The 24,743-nt window shown below is 42.8% G+C and overlaps 1 protein-coding gene across 1 annotated transcript in view; it reads right to left on the bottom strand.

Annotated features, from left to right (window-relative positions):
• sorcs3b (sortilin related VPS10 domain containing receptor 3b) overlaps positions 1 to 20,887 on the bottom strand; it is a 40,436-nt gene extending 19,549 nt beyond the window's left edge. Inside the window, exons 1-6 of the mRNA XM_041947332.1 lie at positions 20,195 to 20,887; positions 5,488 to 5,555; positions 2,010 to 2,109; positions 1,701 to 1,859; positions 1,442 to 1,515; positions 551 to 615 (exon numbers count right to left, since the gene is read on the bottom strand). Coding sequence (XP_041803266.1) covers positions 551 to 615; positions 1,442 to 1,515; positions 1,701 to 1,859; positions 2,010 to 2,109; positions 5,488 to 5,555; positions 20,195 to 20,887 — 1,159 coding nt within the window. The remainder of the gene's footprint in view (positions 1 to 550; positions 616 to 1,441; positions 1,516 to 1,700; positions 1,860 to 2,009; positions 2,110 to 5,487; positions 5,556 to 20,194) is intronic.
• Between the last annotated feature and the right edge of the window lie 3,856 nt (positions 20,888 to 24,743).

Genomic DNA, 24,743 nt, shown 5'->3' with positions numbered 1-24,743 from the left:
TCCAGGTTCACAGTTCTGAAACGGCTCAAAGCTCGAGTAACTGTATAAATAATGGAGAAATCCAACCACAGTTACTACAGAAGACAGTCGGCCCTTTTGCAATCCAAATTAGCTGAGACTCAAATGTAATACAGGGGAAGCTCTTGCTGTGAGTCACACTACAAAAAAAGTTCAGGATGTTATTTTTTGAGACAAGAAGCGTTTGTATGCTAATTCAGACACAGATTTTTCTCACTGCAGGAGCAATAGGAGTATCCTTCTAGTGCAGGAAAACCCTATAATTGGTTTGACAGAATATACCATGCTGTTTAGACGAGGGGAGTTGAGGTTTGTCTATGAGACACAGGGGATAGATTGAGGAGGAGAAACATCCATCAAGCCACTAAAACTCTCTGTTTTTGTCAGGAGACACCTATTCTGCTTTACTGGACTCCGGGGACCAATCTGGAGAGCAGAGTGGGTCTCATCTTCCCCTTGACCTCGCTCTAAATGAGAGGCAAAGGGTCCTGTGGGTCCCGCTACTGCTGTGGACTGGAGTGCAGGCACTCACGGCCTTTGGCGATGCGCGTCTCGATGTGGACCACATCAGATTCTCTGTCCAGCCCCATTACCGCCCTTGAAAGAGAAGGAGGAGGAGGACATAGAGGCAGAGCAGAGAGGGGTGGAGGAAGGACGGGGAAGAAAAGGAAAAAAGGTTAGGGGTATCACAGCTGAAGATGGACATCCCTATTGTGTGAAACCCATAGCAGGAATGTTTTTCTCTACATCAGTCAGTGTAGAATCTGCACCACCAGCGGCGATTAATCTCAATTCACCAAAGAATCAACAGAGGAAGCAGCAAGAGGGAGGGGTGACAAAACATGAGCTATTTCCATAAATATCTAGCAAAGCAAATGCATGTAGTTATACAATTGCGGGTAGCTGCAACATCATTTTAAAAAATAACTATTCGACATAATGTGCACGAAGGCATGGTTTTCAAGAGCACAAATAACGCATTGTCTCAGCTGCCACTATACCCGCTGCGCTGTTCTTATTTATCAAACGTCTCGCTGTTCACGCATGTGGAGAGGATGTCCTCCAACCGATGTCCTTTTCTTTACCAGCTCGCAAAAAAACCCACACTTGGGTTTGACACATGCCACGACAAACAGGGATAAACGGGCTCACATCAATATTCGCTGCCTTGTGCCCGAGCAGTTGAGATTACTAAATGACAGCGACAACAAAAGCAGCATGTCATGTTTGTGCTATGGAAAAAGAAGCAATATTCCTACAGGTCTACGTGACATGGGTGTAATCAGCTTTGTGCACGACTGCAGCGGGAGAGATCTGTTGTGACAAGGGGTCAGTGGATCCTTCTGACAGCGCGGGGTCATGCACACTATCATTATGCAAACTGCAATCAATGACGAACAGGTCAAAAACAGGAGCGCCATACCAGTAGAACCGGCCCAGCATCACGCTGTCGTGGACGAGCTGCCATTTCCTCCCGAAGTCCATTGAACTGTACAGCTGCAAGATAAAATCAGGTCAATCTTCATCACACTTAAACTTCTAGGGAGGAAGACATTGCTAACGAGCGGCGCAGCCATCAGCACATCACATAAAAGCTACGTTGAAAAACGGGTTACAGATCCAGCGTCATACATCATCTCATCCCCGCTTAAGAGTTCATTGTGGATTCACTCAGAAGCTACCTTGCTGTCGTGACTGTAAGCCAGGATCCAGTTCTCCTGTGCGGGGTGGAAGAGCAGGCTCAGGATATTGAAGCTAATGGGATGCTTCTCAAAACTTGCCCCTTCATCTGAACTGATGAGAACAGCGCTCTCTACCTCTGGGTCGCTGAGCATCATTATCTTAAGTACAGAGGGCCATGGCATTAGAGGAGGGGGAGACAGAGAGAGAGAGAGATACTGTCACTCGGCAGCAATTTTAAAAAACTGTTATTTGATGTCGAGCTTGTAAGAGATCAGACAGAGAGATGAAAGAAACAGAGGAATGCTGACCTTCTGTTTGTTGGTAGGGCAGACGTACAGGTAACTTAAGACTGTCCTTGAGCCCACTTTGTCATTGAGTTTGGTGTAGGTGCTTCCATAATCGTTGGATCTGCACACAGACAAAAAACCATGTTGCATGTGCGATGTAGGAATCCATTAGAGACCTGCCTGACACAGATTTTAAAGCACCACGCCAGTGTTTGGCATGTTTTAGCCCATTAACTGCGAATCAGTTATTCTTTACGTCACTGCATCTCCAGAGCACACCATACGTGTTCAGATTGATTTCCCACCATCCAGGCAGCCTTTCGCTTTATGGAATGAAAATCAGCTCGCAGAGAGAAAGTAGCTCCATGCTAATGTGTTATTTTTGTTTTTGTTGCCCTTGGAAAAAAAAAACAAAAAAAAACAGGACTTTGTTGCAGTCCTGCATGAAATGTGCTACGCTGGAAAAGTGTGTTCCTCCACCAGTCATCCGCTGTAGGTGCTCAAATTATAAAAAGGAGCAAATGTGAAAAAAAACAACTTGGAGAACTCACTTATGGAAGAGTCTGCTCTTTATTCAGCCAGCATGTTTCAGCACAGGGTGGCGGTTGAATAAACAGCACAGGAATGTGCTGCACAAACAGGCAGATTTCACCGTTAAAGGAAATCTGTGGAGTTTTTGACCTCTGGTGAGATGTTCTTGGTGAGTGGGCCCCCATTTTGTTCATATCTTGTAATCTACTGGCACCATTGCTTGCAATTTCATTTAGTGCACGAAGGCTATAAAATGCATAGGAGAGCAAGATCAAGGGTCAAATATTGTAAGATGCAGAGAAGAGCGATGTCAACTAGTGAGCTAGTAAATGCGTCAAAGAAGGGAAGGGCTCCAGTATAGGATGTCTCTCAGGTTGGTCCACTGATTAACAATTGGGGGTGATAACCCAGCAAGAAGTGTAGCCATGCAGCAGCGAAAGACAGGAAGTGAAAGACTACTAACCAGCGCAATCACAGTTTGTTGATGTAACAGTGCAGATTTAAAAAAAAAATGGTTTGCAAATGTTTTAGAGGAAAAAAGTATGTTGTCATTGTGTGGTAATACATTAGCGCGCAGGATATAATCTGAAAGCTCCTCCTTGCTGCTCCATTAAAGCAAGCTCTAATAAAAGAAAGCATTCACAGAGCGCTGCAATCACATCCTGACAACCAACAAGAAAATATGGATATCAGGGGAAACATAACGCAAGTTTTCTGCATTAAAAACGTTGACATATTCATTAGGCATTTCACACTCGCAGCTACAATACCATTCAGCAACAATGTGGCTTTGACAAACGCATTACGCAGACTAAACATTCACTTTATACACGTCAAGCAAATCTCATTTCATTGCAGGCTGATTTTCATGCTACACTGGCATGTAATGAAACCAGCGGCTGCCTGCAAGGTAGGAAATCAATTTGAGAACTTCAGGTATGCTCTGGAAAATGGTCAGCAGTGAGGTAAGTACACGCACTATATGTAATTTGGAGTTGAAGGACTAAAACATGTAACACGAGCATACAGTTCTGATGATGAACACATTGTAATCTGACACTGTAGAAGTCATTACTCTCCTTTCATGCCAGAAGACGTTTGTACATTGAAGACAGCTAGCAAGGAGTTTAAAGGCAGTGGTGAAATCCCCTTTCATGCAGTTTTTTTTTAAATCATAAATTATGCTAGAATGTCCTTTTGTTCTCTCGCTTTTCATCCGATTTAGATATTTCACTTCATCCTTGCATATTCGGTTTTCTTTTCAGCAGCAAGAGCTCAAGTGTGGTGCTCTGTTGCACATTAGCAAGACAAAGGTGATAAATAACAGTTTAAGTGAAATTTGTTAGAAAAAGGGAGATAAAAAGAGAAGTACAAATGAGATAAAATGACCCAGTTCTAGGCCCTTAGTGCTTACAGGAAATGGGCTGTGTTTAAATAAAAGAAGACACTGAGGGTCGTCACGTTGGAGCAAAGAACAGAAGCCTGTTCCTTAGAAGTCCATGCATCCCATGACAAGGGTAGATGTGTTTGTCATCTCAATTTTCATATTTCTCCTCGCCACAAACAGCCAATCCATGCTCTCAGTTCTACCTGAGTGCCTCCGAATGTAATTTCACTGCATAATTGGATAGATACCCAGTGTCTGCTATCATTGTCTGGGCATTAATCTGAATCATCCCGTTTGCCGTTGACATTGTTTTCAAAGACTTACCCCTAAACACATTCGTGTTTGCGCTTAAGTACTCCTTTCAGTCGGCGGATCTGTCTTTGATTGTGGCTGTGGAAGAAAGCCTCTTAAATGATGTAATTACATCGTGAAGTTTCTTTAGCAGAAGAGGCAGCCATCTCAAAACACAAAGGGACCTGATGCGCGTTAAGAGGGGTTCTGCAAGTCACCCATTGATCCGCACACTGCATTTTGCCACCAACAGTCGCCTGGAGCTGTAGTCATAAATCATTTATTGTGTTATCACAGAAATCATTTACTCCTGTTTCTTTTCACAACATTCAAATCTCTGCTTTTCTAATACCCACGCTAAAAGCCTTCGTGCACCCCCTGAGGTACACTCTAATTTACTCGTGGTGCCATTGTTAAGCAGACACCTTGATGATGGAAGACCTCCTGTACACAATATGGGATTTCAAAACGTGTCAAGTCGGGTGTAAATCTTTGCGGTGCCTCTGGTGAAACAGATATTAATTTGAAACTCTATGCTTGGCGGACTGATGGTCTCTTTTTCATGTGTATTTCACAATGAAATGAGTTCTCTGCAGGCTATGGGAGAGGTGAGAAAAAAAGGCATATCAGAGGCTGGATTGGGCTCTACGGTATAATCCTTAATGAATTCCATTCTTATTTATGACCTGACAGGGCACTGTAACTCACCTCTCAATACATACTGAATGGAATTACCACGGCTATACAGTAGCAATTGCATGTCAATTGCCTCTGAAACAAAAGGTTACAGATGACAATCAATCAAAAACTCCATCAGCAAGTTTCTAGGTCAGAGGAAAAGAGGCACAGATCCAAACAAAGACTCCCTCAGATAAGTCCTCCGGTTTATCTTTAAAAAGAAAAAAAATAGCCTTTCAAAAAAAGTTTCTTTGCTGCTGATGGACAGGAAATAGGTTGGGCCTTTTCTAAAAGGTTGTTGCAGTCTCAGTTGTGTTATTTATGGGACTGCAGGAAACAAAGAGGAGGATGCTTCATTCTCAACTACTTCACATTGCTTTATTAAAACATACTTTATATTGGCTTCCAGTGTAACTTGATTGTTCATATCCAAGCAACGGAGAACACTATAAATCATACTCACAGCACAGCGCACTCTCTATGAATATATTATTCTTATTGTTTTTAGGGCTGTGCTTTTGCATTCTTATAAAATTCTCCCAATGATGCTGCAACCTTTCTATTGAGATGGGAAGGGAAAAAATTGCAGTGATTAAAAAAAACAACCCTTACCTCCAGAGCGAGCTCTCAGTAACAGCCCCCAGGTTGAAGTCATACAGCTTAGTCAAGATCAGGATCACCTATAACAGCGGCAGACATTACATGTAATTACATGCCGGCATCTGCACTAAAAAGCCTTTGCATAAGTGCCTCACTAGCACACATTACCTGTCTGCTCCTAATGATGTGGAATGAATGCAACATGCCTGCTACATCCCTTCACTAATAAATATCAGCTTCATACAGTATGCTATCCCAATGACAAGCGATCCTCATGTTGTCAAGGGATGTCAGTCTGACGGTGGTGGGATCTGAAAAAAAAATCCATGTGTGCTGTCAAGAACTGTGTCTGTATCTCATGTGGAATGATACCTACATGACAGCAAAATCTGAACATAATTGTTCACTGAACAATGAAAAGAAATGTAGTCAGTGGCTGCACTGCACCCCCCCTTCTCTCATTCCCCATTTCCTTCCTCCTCTTCTTCTTATGTACCCTGTTTCTTTGTACCTTCAAAACAGCGAAGTAGTTTAGCTGCAAAAGCGCCAGCAAATTCTGATCTCCAATGCTGACGGAGCACGCAATGTCACTTATTTAACTCATTGGAAGACGCCCAGTTCCAGTGCGGGCTAAATGCTTTTGCGTGTTCTCTGAGGATGGTCGGACAATGCGTTTCTGGGCAAACAAAAATGTAGCCCATAAAAGCCTGCCAAGGCGCAGAGGGCAGAGTGAAATGGTGTGCAAGCGAATTATTGTCACTCCAATGGCATTATAAATGACTTCCCATGGGAACGCTCATAACTCAGAGAGAGAGGGGGGGATGGGCGGGAGAGTTTAGGGCATGGCATGCAGGGAGGGAGCAGGAATGGAAGATAATAACAATCAAGCAGCAGAAACATGGCATAATATGACGAATTTTTAAAAAGCCTGAAAGATAGGTCAAAAGCTCAATTACAGTGAGTTTAAACACATTAACCTTACGGGACCCGTGGAACGAGTCATTAAACTGAGAAAAGCCACACAAGACTCGGAGGGACAAAGACATGCCTCTAAGTCTGCTTTGAAAATGTTAAAAACCCAATTGACCCACAATTTAGCCATCAAACAGCCACTGTGCATGGCTGGGACTATCTGCATTACAGGTTAATTAACCAATCACACAGAGAGATAAGCATTTGCATAACTAAATGCACCATGTCTGCAAGGTCCAACGCTGGAGTCTGAATCAATTTGGAGAACAGACTTAGTTAAATGGCTGTGATGTTAGGCCTAATTGCCTGCTTTGAAAAATAGATACGAGGGAAAAACTCTGCCAAACTGTTGATCGTTTGTCTCCTCGGTTCTCTTTTTGCTAACAACAATGACTCCGTGTCGTGGGACATTATAAATACTACGAGGTAAATTGAATCTGGAATTGATTTTATCAGTGTCAAACTAGAGGCGGCTCATTCCAAACCAAAGGGATTCAAATATCCAGCGCTGCAAATTAATTGACTGAACAACGAATAAATGTCCACAATTTTAAAGGTTTTAATCACTTGCTCCGTTTTGCACATGGATCCAATTTAATCAAATGTTCATGACTGTAGTTGAGGATGGAAAACAGCCTCTAAAAATAACCCCAAAGGGCAAAACTTGATAACAAAAAAGCCTCTTAGCACCCGAGCTGTAATTGCCATTAGGAGCTCTGTCTTAACTGTTGTCAGGGTGTTTGTGCGGTTGGCTCATTAACAAAAGCTGACCCACTGAATTGGGTCACTGAAGATCTACCTCAGGGACTAACAGGCTAGTGAGGCAGATGACTGTTTGGATGATTTGTCCCTAAGTGGATACATCAAGAGTACATCACTGGAGACTGTGTGTTCCCACGTCCTCAACGTTATTGATAGGCCGTGCGTCTGTGGCTCGAGTCAATAGGGAGCAACTGCCATACATGCAAATGCTGAGGGAGCCGGGAGAGCGCATGACGTGCACACCAGATGTGTGACTTACACCACGAAGAACAGGACAAATGAAGCCGCATTAAACGCATATTTTAAGAGTTTATGGTGCAGCCTTGCATTTATGTAAACACTGGGAACAAACAAACACAAAATGGCTTCCAGAATTATTTTGAGCCTTCTAGGTAAATACAATTTTCCATGCATATCATCGCTCACTTGCATACATGAAATTAAGTAAGGACCCCGGAAGGCCAAAAGCAGTGCATTTATTCATGTTTATGTTTTATTGATGTGAGCAAAGAGAGCTTTGCCCCGGGAAAGTCAACCAATCATTTTTCAGATTGGCTCTCACCCTCCGAGGAGTTGGGTTTAGTCATCCTTTTATCCTAACATTCTATTCTTGTCGCTTTCTTTCCCTTCTTTGCTTCACTTCCCCCCCCCCCCTTTCTCTCCGTCTTGCATTTCCTCTTTCTTTCGTTCATGCTTTCACTCTCTCTTTGTTTCTCGCTCTTCCTTCCTTTTAAAAACGGGCTCTCCAGGTTCTTTCTTTTGCTCTTTTCTGTCTTGCACCCAGAATATTTCAGGAGGAAGGCGCGCGCGGTGAAGATTGGAAAAAAGCAAACAAACAAAGGCACATCACGGTCAGGTGCTGTTTAGCCATGCAAAGATTTTTAACTCGTTCCACGGCAGCGAAGGTGTTACGGCCATAATGTCATTGTGATATACTGGATCGGCTCGGTGCGACAGTCTCATCCACACACACACACACACGGACCTACACACTCCTCTTGCACGAGCGTTCATGCATGCAGCGTATGCATGCAGTGACACAGACTGTTGGATCAAATGAAATCTTTAGAAATTCCATATCAATCTCTTTTTTTTGTTTTTAAAGAGAAACGCTCAGATTTTTGAGTGCTTCAGTGGGATGTGAGAGGCATCTTAACCACCATGTTGGTGGGCAGAAGATTTTCGACACCGCTCGCAATTTAGATATGAATCATCTCTCTGTACTGTACTGAAATGTGGCTATTAATGAAACAGTGTGCACATTGGCGCAGTTTTATTGTGCTTTCTCACACCACGCTTCAAATGGAACCTGTTGCTCAATCAGCCAACAGTGAGGCATCGTTAAGACGGCACCTCTGCAACATGATATCTGTCTAATTGGGTAGTCAGGGGAAAAAATGGGGTCCTTACTCTAAACATCACACCTTCACACTGTTGTTTCCTTCTCAGGAGTGATGCATCATGGGAAGGAGGAAGATTCTTTAGAAATGTGAGGAATACAGTCACTTTCATGTAGATAGGTTAAAAAACAGTACCCTAACTGGAGGGTACAACTGAAGGATCTAAATTAATTTCCAAGGGACCCCCAAAGTTGATAACAGTGAATGATGTAAGGCTCCTTGTAATAATACGGCTGGTGGCTCATGCTCGGAGAAACACCGACACACATCTCTACTGTTTTTACCTTTAGCATCCTGTGAAAAGTTCACCGCTACAATGACACACATTTACATTCTCATGAATACACAAAAGCTTTTGTATATTGCACTGTAGAGTAAACACATCCATACACAGAGACGTCTCCCGGGAGTCACTCCTGTCTGTTTACCAACCGCAACATCAAAATGTCTGACAAGTCGCTGAAATGTGTCAGCACTAATTAAATCATGGCTTAAATATGAGATTTCATGAGATAATTTTTTTTTTTTTTTACCCCCACATGACACCTTTCTCCGTCAACTGTCTCCAGGTACGTTTTTATGACCTTATCAGATTTGATAAACAGAGTGAAGGTGGGTTTTGAATCCATCAAGTGATTGAATTAAACATCATCCAACAAGACTTGAGTGCACACATTCTTTTCTTCACAAGTACAATAAATGTATATTTTTGTATAGTTTTTGTGCTCTACCACATTATCTTCTTAATAATAATAATAACTTTATTTAACAAGAAAGGGGATTAAAGCAGTTTGCCTACCAGAAAGCACAGAGTTTAATTTTGCACTGTAAATTGTCCAGCTTTTATCTCAGTCACAATTTTAAGGAACCAAAATGACAATGTGTAGATAATGTGAAAGGGGTTGTCAGTAGTGAGGAATTTTCAGAAGATTATCACTTGAATCTGCAGCTCCCCTCGACTTTACTTTAGGAAGTTCCAGCTTATTGTTGAGCTGCGACTTCACTGTTTTGGTTCCTTCTCAACACTCTCATAGTGGCGGCATCAGGCAGCCGTTTTCAGAGAAACAGCTCTAAAAACCCACTGTACACTATCTGCTCAGCAACAAAGGGCAGAGTTACACAGTTAGCAACCAGCTGGTGAACATACTGAAACCTGAAATGTTTCCTCAGGAGTTGGTGGAGACCAAAAACAGAACTAAGATAGAATTACACACCAACCAGTCAAGTTACAGTTTATATCCATGTCTGTCCATACTCATGTAGACTTTGAAGGGATTTGATTCATGCATTAAATGCATTTGTTGGTGAAATTGAAGTTATTGCAATATTGACATGCATGATTCCAGTGGATAATTTGATGAGCCTGTGGTGGACTACAGTGCTTCAAAATGTGGATGTTGTTACAAAGAAGCTACAGATGTTAAAATGTGGATGCTTCACACACATCTTCAACCCGGCAGCGCAGAAGATTTACAGAATAAGCGGAGTTTCAAGGGGGATACCCAAGATCACCAATTCAGCATCTGACCAAATGTGAAATATGGTCCAATCTGCCCTTCTGTCCTTCAGTTAATGGTGTTGAAAAAGGGTTTTTTCAGAACATTACGATGTCACGGTGAAGTTAACCTTTGACCTTTGGGATATCAAATGTCATCACTTCATTTTGTCATAATGAGTGTATTATGGCCAAAAACATATTTTGTGTGGCCACAGTGACCTTGACCTTTGGACCTGAAAACACATTAAGAGTGCAAATGTTGCACTTATATTCACCAAATGAATGATAATGTTGCTCCACAGTTGCTGGATGTCTGAATGAGCAAGTGTTTGCTATTAACTTAACTTGTTTCTGGTGCCCCCAGTTGGCCAAGAAAATCAGTCACTATACTTACTAATATTATATAGACACTGTGGTCTGTGTGGTGTGGTCTGATGACGTCATGAAGTAGCATGGGATCAGGCAGACTTGCAGTGCGATACTGTAAAATGTTCCTAGAGCACAAAGAAAGATGTTTGATGTACCAAATTAATCCATCTTGAGCATGATTTTTCATTCCAGTGCTACAGTGTTGATTATCCAAAAATTGACTCTCTGCCACTACTGCTTTGAATAAGAAACAGAAGAAGTGGTTTGGAAGAGGAAGCGAGGTGAAAAACGTAGAAAGCAGAGGAAAGAGCCAAGTCTACCAAATAATGCAGATACGTGGAGACCCCCTAATGCATCCTGGCCATTATCAGACACCAAAAGCTGGCATATCGGTGTGGGAAGATCAAGCTGGGACTCCATTGTTCACCTCACTGCACCGCATTTCACTGGCCTGTTCATGCAGACGCAATCCTGAGGACGCAAAAATAAAACCTGTTTCATTTGTTGTTAAGCTCATTACATTCTCGACTTCATTAAGGAAAGGAAGACGGAAGCCAAGGGCAAGAAAGAGTCACTTGAGTAATTTGACAAACACTGTGTTTTCTTTAAGTCAACTAGCTAATTAATGTCCTAGATCTCCTACCCACACTGAGAAGATTTCAGGTCTGTTGTAGACTTTTGCTTTTCATTTTCATTTTTTATGATATGAGGGACAAAGATCAGCAGCCAAGCACAAGAAAAAAGATTGTTTTGAATCCTCTGTTAAGCCAAATGGGATTTAGAAAAACACTCCGCTGTAGATGTAGAAAGTAATCTTGAATCGAAATGAGCTCCAAACTTTAGTGTCACAACACACCCGACACCGCAGACATGAATTGGATCTTCTTCTTTTTTTCCCTCCTAAGATTAAAGATTAATATATTCACGCATCCATTAGAAATTATCTGATGCAAACACCTGCAGAGAAAAGAAATACAGTATTGGTTGTGAATTTGCATAAATGTCTTTCAGGCTTGACAGCAGCGAGGGCAAAATCAAGCAGTGGGTGGAGGGATAAAAAACACCACACATCTTGATTGTGGCTCTGCGAGGACGTCCACAAAGTAGAGCACTTAGCAGGAAAGACAAACTGCTTTTAAGAGAAATGGTGCGGTCGAAGAGAGGCCTTACTCTGTCCTCATCTTATCTGTGGACAAAATTGATTGTTTGTACTTTTGTGGGTGAAAACATACTCCAGGGATGCTGCTTTCATCAAGTAAACCACTGCGAAATGTCCCTTGTGCATTAGTCTGCTGTCTGTATGTTTGCTTATCCTCCCGACTCCTGAGCTCTGGTCATATAGCTCTGATGCTTTGAGCTCCAGAGGTTCCAGCAATCAATTCAGCCCATTAGGGGGGGGGGGGGGAATTAATGAAATGGACTGACTATAAAAGGGCTTCGCTTCAAATACAGCTCTATTGTGAGGAGGCTTTCTGGGCATGTTACATCTCTCTGCTCCGAACAACAATACACAGCAAACTGCACTGTTCTCCATTAGTGGGATAAAAGACTGTGATTGGTTCACTTCATTTCTTTAAAGGAATACAGTATATATAATGGACAAGGTATAGAGATATAAACCGCACTTGGTCCATATTTTTCCTCTGTGTTTTGATGTCGATGTCACGGCACAGTGGTTTGCGCAGAAAAAAAAAAAAACAACAACAGGGAAAAACAAGGATTGAAGGACAAATCAGATGGAAATCTTAGAAGTCATTTAAATGTTTTGACACATTCGACAAAGTTTTAGTCACATCCCGTGCAATCTGAAATTAATTTGATGCATTGTAAACAGCGTGGAGAGCCAAAAAATACAACATTAGCATTTTACTCTGGCTGTTTTTTTTTTTTTTTTGTTCCACTTTCGTTTGCTCGTATTTACTGCTCAGAGGGTGAAAGTACTGCAGCATGACTACTTTTACTCTTTATATGTGATCCTGTCATTCGCTGAGCCTTGGACAACAACAGTTTCCAGCAGAGATTGGAAACTCACCTCGGTGAAATATGTCAGTAAGGAAAAAAAAAAAGGTTTTTGGTAAGTTTGGTAAGTAACACTCGTGAGCATTTTGGAGAACTTTAAGCAGTGTAACACCATTCAGACATTTCTTCCAACCTCTTCTGTGCCTTCACAGCTTTGGCTCCTAATGGCTCTGCTTCTGCCCGCGGGGGTCTGAGCTGGAGCCAAAGGCGGTAGTGGGTCCAAATTGAGCTTTTGGAAGAGAGAAACCCTCCACCTAAAATTACCCCCTTCACTGCCAAAAGTGCTGTGAGACTCAGAGATCATGAGCTAAATGTGTCACACATATCCTCATTTTGTCATATCCCCCCCATCACTTATTTGCTTTTTACATTTTGTGTAGAGGAAGAGACCGGCTACTCTTTAAGCTCGTTAGTTTTGAGTTTGTACTTTTTGTAGAAATTATGTTTATATACCACTTATTCCTTTTGCCAGTTGCATTTAGAGGGAGACATAAATGCTGCCAGGATTATGTTCAGTGGGAACAAAGTACTGTGCTCTTGGACTAAACTGAAGTCATGGTCAAGCTGGAGGGTGGACATCAGTGTTGCCAGATCGGGCGTTTTTCCAGCAAATTGACCAGGTAAAATTTGTTTTGGCCGTGATTTGGGATACTTTTTGTACCATCCAGGCTGTTTCCCCTGCTAATCCAGCGCATCAGCCCCTTCCTCTGCAGGTATCATGAGACTGACGGGGCGCTGAGTTCAACGGGCTCGACACGCAGCGACTGATAACTGATGACCAACAAAAGCAAATGTCACTTCAGTTCAATGCAACGAGACAGAAACTTTAGTTATAAAGTCCCAGCTCTGTGATAAAAAATCTCCTGTTCATATAGGTGATGACCTTTTATGTTTAATGTCACGTGATCCGAAAGACTTGTTGCAAATCATTTTTCATTACTTCACTCGTTCATTACAGGTTTTGCTCCACCGAGCGCTTGATGCATGCACGCAAGATACAATTCATTCTGACCTTTTTGGTTAATTCCTCCACGAGATAAGAGTGTGTTTTATGTTGAATGCATAGGTAGGTTACTAACGCTAACTACAGCACATGTCAATCTAACTGTACCCTCTCTGCTTAAATAAAAAAGAGCTACGTACCAGCTGTTTATACTGTAGATGTGGTCAAAGCCTCTCTTAAAACATCCACTGACTCTCAGCCCTTGTCCACGGGTTTGCTCCATTATATTCTGAATTAATCATGTTCATGCATTAACCTTAGACCTTTGATATTTGCAATGTTTTTTAACCAGCCCTAAAACACCTTCAGGGCAGAGGATTGGTATAACCGAGTGTCTGGCAAGTTGTCAGAAAAACAGACTGAGGTTTTTTTGGCAAACTGTTATGCGTGCCTCGTTATGCGTGGTGGGCAGACGGTATTCTGAGAGCCTTTGTGTTCAGTGGGAGTTTGTTTTAGCTGGTGCCGATAGCCTGCCTACATATGCATTCAAAATAGTATATATGTATGGTATATCGCAAGAATTAATCAAAATGTGGGAAAAAAGCGCTCTGAGTGCTTGACGTAGCCTCGATATACAATTTCCTTCTCTCTATGGCCACTGTGGGGCTCTGTAGTTTTGGGTTCACCTAATTATACTAATAAAACAGCACTGAGAGTTCTGAGAGCTGGGGTTTGCGTCCGGACTCCCACATGTGGTCAGGTTCAGAGCACTTTGGTTCAGGTTGGGAAAGATCATGGCATTGATTAATGTTAATGAACACAACCTGCTTCAGATCACTGATGACTTCTTCAGTATTTAACCAAGACCAGCAGCTCTCCCCAACCTTAAACCAGTGAAATAAATCATGGCTACGATCGTCGTTTCCGACCTGAAAACAAACCCTGTCAGATATGTTCACGTTTTACAACTCGACAGACATGTTAATTAAAAACTTAATTAAAAAACAAATTTCCTTGTTATGTTGACAGAAAACAGAATTTGGGCTGCATTATGTTTCCTTCTAAATGTATTTTCTCCTTCAAATTAGCTGTACATAGTTTCCAGAAGACAAAGCAGTGGGTCACACAAGGTCTTGTTGTCTTCCTCTGTACCTACATTTAAGACGCAGTAGGAACTGATTAGTATTTTATTGCTGCCTAATTCATACAACTCAATTACACGGTAACCAGAATAGTGTATAATGTGACATTTCGAGTTATTTATTTGTTTATTTGCCATTTTCTTTGCTTGTCGGTGGGTTTGGTCATGAAAAGTTGTTTACTGTTGTATCCTCATAAAGCTACAAATTGCATTCATTTCAGAGACAGGCTCATCCATATTTGTCACAGCCAGTTTAATTTTTGCTGTGTAAAAGCTACACTTTGGAAAATGTTTCCACAACACCACGAAAGACGAAATTTCAATTACCTCTGTGTGGAATATGGAACCGCTGAAGGGAATAGCAAGAATTTACAGCAAAAAAGGATGGAAATAAATGGGAATATAATCAAAGATGGTGATGAATGGAACTATTTAAACAGCATGAAATCAGAAATTAAGGACTACTGACTATGGAGAGTGTGTGTAATGGTGGCAACAGTAAAGCTGGAATACAATTAGGTGTTATTTCTAATCCAATGCTTAGTTATTTAAATAATTTGTAGTCTCATGACATTCTTACTGATGACAATTCACGTCCGCTCCAATGCAATCATTAACTCATGTAAATGATGTGTCGCTCCAGTCAAGTCTTGCCCCTGCAAGGATTTTGATTAATATGTTGTCAGGATTTCTGAAGAACTGCCATAATTTTGTCCATATTTATGCGTCCATTTATGTAGTTTCTGATGTTGACCATAACTCAGTTTTATTTGTTGAAAGCAAAAGCAACCAGTCATTTTAAAGGATTTGTTCCGGGATCCCATTGAGTGAGTGCCATTTTGTGTTTGGAGGTTCTCAATCATCGCCATTGATTGTGTGTGTGTGTGTGTGTGTGTGTGTGTGTGTGTGTCTGTGTGTGTGTGTCTGTGTGTGTGTGTGTGTGGGATGGGGGGTTGGCTTTAGTTGTGTCTTTTCTATCTCACTAGATAGGTAAAAAACATTTCCTTCTCCAACTAATACATTCCTGTCACTGTAAACAGCCAACTCAAGCCATTATTTGAGCCGACTGCCACCTGAGCAATCCCAGTCATCTTTAAACATGATAGTAACTGCTGTGTTGCTTCAGGCAATATGATGCTTCAAGGCCCAGCGTGGTGGCGCACGATGTTACCAAACTGGGGTCACTTGGTTTGCCTGAACTCTACGAACAACGAACTAAATAAAATTAACCACGACCTTTAGGCATAAAATGTTCTTTTTATGAAGGGCCACAGTTCAGATTAATTACATCTCCATGGTGAATAATAAAGAAGTCGTCTCCGAATTTGAATTAGAATTTTTTGATTTTCCCCAATCAGAAAAATGCATAAATTTGTTTTCATAACCTAATCACAGCTATAGTACAGTATGTGTCTGCCACACTGTGACAGTTATTAAACTAATTAATCACATGCAAACCTGTCAAATATAATTCCGCACCCGCTTTGTCACTTTGATTAAAATTGAAATACAAGTGCGGGTGCGTGTGTCGTAGAAAGAGAGAGAGACTGAGACTGATAGGAGGCCTTCACTTGCTGCTCAAAATGCACTTTGTGAGGCAAAACTACAGTATATCTGCTGAGAAGGTGCTGAGAGCCTATGTTGATGTGACGCATTATGGTCTCCCAGCACAAATGATTCATAACAAAAAGGGCACATTCGTGTCATTTAGAGGAGTAAAAACTGTGATTTCACTGAATTATTACTACAGAGAGGGTAAAACTTGTATTTGGTGCGCCATAAAATAAAACTGAGGCAAAAAAAGAAAAAAGAAGAACAATGGGAAATGTTGCCTATTTCTCAGCAAACCTTTAAAAATTGCCATTCAATTGTTTCTGCTGTCTACCTCTTGCATAGCACGCAGGATTGCCGCGGTTTCTATCAGCATCTTACAATCACATCAGTGGACAGTGCACCCCTAAAGGCTTGAGACAGGATGGATTAATGACTTATGGTGCTGACACCCCGAGGGACAAGCAGGTAAAGAATGAAAACGGCTGTTGGAAAAAATGATCTATTTGTTGTTTTTTTTCCCCATTGGCGATCACTTTAAGATCCATAGTTAGTCAAAAATCTGAAACTTAACTGATCAGACGAATCAGATGGAGTGCTAACAATATGCACACAAAAACCCAAGAAGAGGAATGTCCTAATACTAAGTGTGTAAGGGGGGGGGGGGGGGCACGATTTGTACTGAAATGTTAAAATGTGAACCACTTTTGATTTTCATCAAACGTAGGATCAAAACCCCGTCAGCTAGCAACCAGGGGGCCAGAGGATGATGAAAAGTGCATGAATAAAAGGTTTTGCAAGGTCACATATCGGCCCCCATGACTGAGCACTGTGACTTCTTTATTAAAGGGATCTTACCACAAATTAGAACTGAAAACACAGCTGTGTGTGGAGAATATGAAAGACAAATGTGGGAAATGATCAGAAAAACAAAACCACAGTGAAACTTTGCCTTTGTTGCATCTGAACACCTCGACAGTGGCAGCTTTTTAATGCACTTTTCATCATCCTGCAGCACCCGCAAACTCTGGTCAAACACCTCTGTGAATTGGGAACCCATTCCATTTGATTTTATGGATCAAGGAGTTTCTATGCAACCAGCTCTGGCATGTTAAATGGAATGGCTGTCTATCTAATGAACCGGTTTTAAACACAAGTGTCCCCCACGGGCGTGCCATTTCCTCTTTTTTATTGTCTATTTATACCGATGAGATTATGTGCAACAATAACTGCCTCGTTCTGATTAAGCATGCGGACAACGCGGCCCAGGAGGCCCCTCTGATTCCCAGTCAGTCGCGGCAGAAAAAGACGATGTAACAGCACTGACAGATTGGATTTGACTCTCGCCACCTCAGACAAAAAGAAAAAAACCAATGAGGTTTACTCCATGGCCAAGAAGAACAGCTGGCCTCATCAATGTCCGGCTCCTCCCAGAGCAAGTTTCTAATAGCCGGCCAGTGAAGATGAGCAGACCGATATTCTCATGGCAGAGTAGGTGGACATTATTTACACCAACATACAGTATCGTCTCTGCAGCAGCAGCAGCTCGGGGGATGTGATGTCAATAACGATGCTTATTAACTGTCCTCGGCGTCCTAGTTTGGTCAGCTGTCTGTGAGGAGCTTGCAAAAATGGTCAATCAGGAGCCTAAAATCATTTCGCTGCCAATAACTCCCTGATCACCAGCTGGCTCGCACACTAAGACTTTTGCCTTTAGGGGGGGTGGGAGGTGGGGGCTGGGGGGGGGGGGGGGGGGGGGGGGGGGGGGGACTCAGCATCCCTTGAGTGCAGGATGTGCTGCAATGGCTGTTTAAAAAGATTACCAACACAGTCATATCACAGCTTGAACACCCATGTGAGGCAAAAGACTGGAATATTGATTCGCCATAGAGGACATCCCCAGCCAAGTGCATTTATTAGTATTTTTAATTAGCTTCGTTTCTATTTTTGCTCATATTTATGGCACACATCATTACAAATCATGAACCGGTATATCTCCATCCCCATTCACATTCAGGACACATTTACGAAGCAAGACAGATGCACAGTCAATCAATACTACATGTAGTTAAGGAGCATGAATTTAAAAGGGAGTTCTTGCAGTATATGTTTTATTCCCATGGTCGGGTCCAATCAATGTTATCTCTCTTAAAGTCAGAGACCAGAGAGCTATGACTCCGGGCTTTGATGTCTCAGACAATCGCAGAAATCAAATAATAGTTGGGAGACTGATTTGAGAACAGATTTGAGGTTTTATACGATGAAACACTTTATCACATCTGAACTCTGAAGATCCCCTGCTGGCGCTTTCACCATCACCTTCCACATCTTTCTCATTTCACTCCCTCTGGAATTTCACATCTTGGCCAGATCACAGGCAAAGTCTTGAAGTGAATATTTGATAGAACTACCCTAGACCACAGGAATGAAGTAATTTTCCTTCAAATGCCCCTTTTAGATTGGATTTATTATCAGTCATTTACATCTGATATCGCCTGAGCTCTAACATCTAGTCATAAAATGCCATCAATTTAAACTCTGCAGTCCCAGTTGTACTTTTGGGACAGCAGACAGGCGCTCAGACTGTATAAATCTCAGATGTTGACTGGCTGCAGTGACAAGCCCATCAGTGATGATCCAGTGAACGGTGTCCTGCAGTACAAAAGGCCATCGTTGGTGAAGACATCTCAAACCAACATCATATTTCACTTCCCACAAATCGGATTTTAGTAATTTCTGGTTATTTCTGTCCACCGCGGTGCATCAGCACGGCCAAAGTCTGTGATGCCTCGTCGACGTTATGACACATTTTACCAGAAAGAAAAGTGCATCAGCTGAGAAAATACAAGTGGAGGTTGAATAGTGTAACCCATCTAGTGAAATATATCCACAGTTTTTGGATCATGCATGAATATTAGCAGTGTTTCTGGGACACGGTAATCTTCTGATGTGGTCCCAGATTAATGTTGCTGCCACACACCCTTTTGCCCAGCAAACTGAGGTGATCTGAATTACCTGAAGAAAAAAGACAGAGCGGCTCCTTTCTGTCGTACAAAGCCTGTTTGTAGTTTTAAGATCTTTGTGCCTGATAAACACTGGGGCTTGCAAACACCTCTGCGTGCTGTATATGTAAAATAAGAGATACAATCTCCACAGCTTTGTCTCTCTGATGGCAAAGCGGCGTGCAACCACAAAGTGTGCATGCAGCTGTGGCCTGTGTGCGTGTGTCTGTGTGTGAGGGGGTGGGTGATCTTGGTGGTTGCTGCATTGTCCATTGAAGTTTTGCACATTCCTATCAACCTGTTCTGAAGTGAAAAGCTTGGCAACATCATACACTGCAATGTTGTACCCATGCAGGCAATTAGACAACTATGGAAAGTGTGAAACAAATGTCAACGATGAAGGCATGGCTCGTTTGTCAAAAGGTCAGGCTGTGTCTCATCAGCCTCACATTAAGGGCCAGGTTGGACACAGTCCCTTTTAATTGTAGCTACTGCACATTCCCGAGAGACGTTACTTGATAATTTCATAAATAATGAATGTGTTGTGATTGCTGGCAAAATGCCTGCACCGTCCCAGAGCTCAGTGCCAAATAAATATACCTGCGGGGTTGACGGCTAATTTAAAGTTCAGGTGACAAATACTTTGTGAAATGAATGAATGATTCTACTCTAGTTTGAAAGAGCGGCGGAGGGGGGGATCCTGCGAGTGCACAATCACATCCATCAGGCATCCACACAAACAGCCGCGCACAATCCGCATACAGGCACGATCTCTGCGTGGCCAATAACGCAGAACACACTCATGAATGTGAGAAGAGCAAACACATAGTTCAAGTCGAGACTCAGTTTGGCTGAAATAATGAGTCTGCAGGAACGAATCCACCCCGTGCGCGCTTAGGTAGCTGTGCGTAAAAATGTGACAGATTCACGTGAACCTATTTTAAAATGTTCAAAATTTGCATTTCTAGCAGAAAAAAACACTACACTGTAATATGTGTGGGGAATTTACATGTTCTCCAAAATCTGTATGATAAGATGAAGTTTTGTGAAACTGAAACTCACGCTGCTGTTGTGCCCGGACCAGTGCACCATCGCCTGGTTGTGCGCCGAGTCTCCCGACAGAGCAAAAGTGGAAGTGTCCAGGTGCGGCTCACTGTGCCTCGGGTTAGACCCTCTGGCTTCCTCCCCAGCGCGCCGGTACTCGGCTCTGGAGTTGGGAACACCTTGGATGGTCTCCACAAACCTCTCTCTTGACTGCGCTTCTCCACCTATACTCCTATCCACATTTTCGCCGTATGTTGTGCCGACACTCCTTGTTGCCCTCTTCCTTGTGCCAGGAAATGTGTTTTCTAACATCATATTTGCCGCGCGTCGCCTTTGGTCGTCCTCGGAAATGTTGCCACACTTTTTGCCAGGTATTTTCAGACGGTTGTGATAGTTTGGTGCCGTGTTGACGCCGATCGGTGCCTCCGCTCCAAGTCCACTCTGGTTGTCTTTCCCCACCTGCTTTCCATTGTTCGGTTTCGAAGCACCGACTGCTTCCGTTTCAAAAGCGCTTAAAACTTTTGTGCTGTCGTCGATTTTGGGCGAGACTTTTCGGATCACACGTGCCTCCAGCGGCGTTACATCCAGCCGATAAAATCTATCGTTTGTTCCGGGGGAACTTATTTCGGCTTGAGCCACAAACTTGGGTTGAAAGGGGTGCAGCAGCGCGAATGCCAAAAGAGAAAAACTCCAAAATGACCACAGTCCCATTGTGTTCCTCCAAACTGATAGTCTACCAGAGGGGAGAGGGGAAAAAAAGATGTGGCAGAGCTATTCAACTTCTAAAATATTCACGGTATCATCTTTACGAGCAAGAAGCCACTCGGCAGACCCGCTCACGTCCAGGAATTTGTCAAAGTGAGGGACCAGTTGGGGAGGCGCTGCGCATCAGGCACACGCGCCGACAGAGAGTGACTGCAGGAGCGGCTCGAGCTCATTCTTCATGAGCATATTTTAGAGAGAGAGAGAGAAAAAATGGCTTTAAAATACTGAAATCACAGGAAATCATTCTGAAATTATTCGACGCTTTTATCTTTCGTCTGGGGCGGTGGAGTTTTTATTCAGCTCCGTCTCGGGCCATTTGTGTAAACCTATAAAAGTTATCCAAAACAGCACTTGATTGACTCGGAACGGCTGACAGCAAAAGTAATTTGTGCTTTTGCAGAACTGTGTTGCGTTCACGCTGTGGCAACGTTTCTGCGTCTGACACGGGAAAAAAAACAGAAAAAAAAACATCATTTGCTTGCCTCAATCAGCGCCGGATTCACCTGTCAGCCGTGTGCACGCGCGTGCGCATGAGCGCGAGTACATTTTGGGGAAATTCAGTTGGACTTCCTGATAAAGATCCAGACGTGTTACTGATATAGTTTTGATGTGCAGAGCCAGAGAGGTGCAGTTTTTCCTCTGCTGTGACTGTATATCTGGTGACACTACAAGACTTTTTTTTTTAATTAGTCCACTAATACAGTGCGCCTCAGGCCTTCCACTGCACAGCAGCCCAGGAAACAAGAGGAGCTTTGAAGTAATCCTATGATATGTTTGCTGTAATCTTCACGATTTCTGGTGTCACACGGGCAACAAGCCTCCAACAAGTCTGTTTTAATCTTGGTACCTTCACATTTTCTACTATTCATTCATTTTTACAGTGCACATCTGAAAAATGGAGCTTTCTCCAAATCAATATGCTATTTGAAGGGTATTAGTTTCAATTAGTGCAGCCAAATGAATCCTGAAAGGCAATACCTACTTCCTGCTGACAGGGCTCCCTGGCAGTTGTTGCAGAAATTGTATGTCAATCTTGTTAAAAAAAACAACAACATATTTTTTACTGGTGATGTTTTGCAATAAGGAGCTAAAACACATGGTATACATCTTTGCAAGGAGAAGGATTTCCATCTTCTTCAAGGACAACAAGCACATCTTTGGATCACAAGGACAAAAAACTGAAACCAGACATGTGTTTGTATGTGAGGGCGGGCGTTACATATATTCTGAGATAAACTTAGAGCAATTACTGCTTTCTGTCAAGGTTAAACCAATCCAGGATCCGGAGATACTCAGCGCGAGCCTCTTCACTGGCATGAAGATGTCAAGCAGTCCCGACTGTTAATTATGAGGCAAACTGTAAAAGTGAAGATGGGTTTATCGCTGTGCTGCCAACTGTCCTGTCTCACTCTTCATTTGATACTGAACGCAGTATAAAAACAAGTGACACCACATCACATCCCCGTTTGGAAATCATGCATCTGCTGAGCTGTAAAACATAGCGGAGAGGATACGAGAATTCACCATCCTGGAAAGCTGCACGGCAAGAGTCGAGTACACAGCAATCCACAGGAAGGACGGACGTTGACATGAGTCCGCTGTTGAGAATAGCACCTTCTGATCTTGCACTGTGTTAAAGAACAGCAATCAGTAGGCTAGCCAGTACTGCTATCCTCCTCAGAGGGCCCACGCCTCGGTCACCTGTTTTGGGTCTTTTTTTTTTTGGCACGGCTGTACAAACAAATTGAGATTCATGCAAGCGAGGGCTCCGGGCAGCAGGTGCTACTGTTGCAACTTCGCTGCACGCCAGACAGCTCACTCTCTCTACAGGCCATTCCCGCCAGAACGCCTCTGCAATGAGGGGGTAATTGGACTGATCACACTCTGTTTACCCATTATGCTGCTAAAATGAAGTGGGTTGTTCCCAAACGCGGTGTGACAGGCCGGGGAGGAAGGAGGAGCCTCTTCCATCAATGACACATCTTTTAATCTGTGCTAACCTTGGGCCGGGAGAGCATTTTGCGGATTTGCGTGTTTGTGCCTCGTGTGTGCATGTGCATGTGTGTGTGCGAAAGACACAGAGAGGAAGAAAGAGGAAGAGGCGCGTGTTTATATGTGCAGAGATATCTGAGGGGAGAGTTCTAATGTGACTGTGCCCCACATCCTGCGTGCGCTTAAACTATGACAAGGAATATTGCATGTCTTCCTGGGTGGAGAACATCTCAGATTCTGCATAAATCGCAGCCACAGTGAAAGAGAATAAGAGAAAAAGAGAGATGAGAGGACGAGACTGAAAACTGTGTACATCGGTGTAGCTCATTCAATTTTATGTGCTCTCCTCCCCAGTGTAGATCATTAGCAAGATTATCAGATGTAATCATCTCATTCTGGTGGCGCATAACTCAGACAGTCCCTGCAAACGGCACCATCCTCTCTCCTGTTTCTACTGAAGACAGGGCGCAAGCTCTAAAACTTTCAGGACAAAATCCCATTTGTGCATCCGCTGTCTGCATCCCAAGCTTGTTAGTTCCAACACTTCAGTGATCCCGGCGGAGCGGACGCATCGGCAGTAGCAGGAACCATAATGGCCATCACCCAGACAGCTCACACTCGCATGCAGGAGATGAACAGCAAGGTGCACTCCCCGCTCAGCTATACTCATGCCATTAAAAAGTGAAACTTTCTTTTATTGCAGATGGCAAAACACTTATTTTGTACCTCCTTCATCGTCTCAATAAAATAAAGGCTTTTTAAAATCACAGTGGGAGGAGTAGTTTAGGACAGTTTGCTACTGCAATAAACTGGCCCTGTCGCTGAAAATACAGCCCTCCGCATTGGTGAATACTATTATCTCTCTGATGCCTTTGTTCTGGAGTCTCCTCCTGCACATGATGAGCTCAGGCACGAGCCTGTCAAGATCTCAATACAATTTGCTTGATCCCGCACAGCCGTAACACATTCTTCACACAGCTGTAACGTCTGCAAGATTTTATCAGACGTGCTGGGTCAATTCTGGCTTTGTTCCTTTGTTATATTCTTTAAGATGATTCATTTTATCTGAAGGGTGTTTCCGGTTTATAACAACTTGAAGTGTCGTAGTTTGGCCACTGTGCGTGTCTCTAATGATGATAGTGTACTCACCAAGTAGCAAAGACGTTCCCACAACAAAGTAGGACTGGCCAAAAAAGTCACCAGCAGCGAGATGATCAGGCAGGTTGTGAAGTTCAGGTGCATTAAAAGAAGTGGGCACACTCAGAACTTCCCTCATTACAGTCCCGTCTCCTGGAATTTACATTCATATTTGAGTAATTAGGCGACAGCACAGAGGTTTTGTAAGGAATGTGATGCCAGAATTACGTTTTCCATCAACATAATGAGGAAATGATGTAAATGAATGTATCTGCAAAGTCGCCAAAATGTTGACACTGTGTGAAACCAGTAAAATGCTCACTGACAAGGTGCTTCATTTGTTTTCCCTACAGTGTAGTCTCTGCTATTAGCAATTAAGCATGATAAATGTTTTTTTATAGTTATGTTCAACACTCTGTTAAGGTTTGGAAAGACTGTAGTCTCTGTTAAATATGGAAGATGTGTTGACTTTATTCGTGCACTGCCCGATAGCCCGGCCTCCGGCGTTGCTGCTTGCAGCTTTCTTGAGAAAGCTCATCCAAACTCGACACTGCACTTCCACAGATCCTGAGCAATTCACCTGCTGCCATGTGACACAGTTGCGTCTCCTAGCAATGCTTAAGCGGCATTTGAGTGCGAAAAAGACAAGTTAGCTATTTGGGACCAGGCTAAT

This window comes from Chelmon rostratus, chromosome 11, assembly GCF_017976325.1.
Source record: "Chelmon rostratus isolate fCheRos1 chromosome 11, fCheRos1.pri, whole genome shotgun sequence".
Classification (NCBI taxonomy): Eukaryota; Metazoa; Chordata; class Actinopteri; order Chaetodontiformes; family Chaetodontidae; genus Chelmon; species Chelmon rostratus.
Note: the sequence above shows the minus strand (reverse complement) of the source record. Positions and strands in the feature narration are given on the sequence as shown.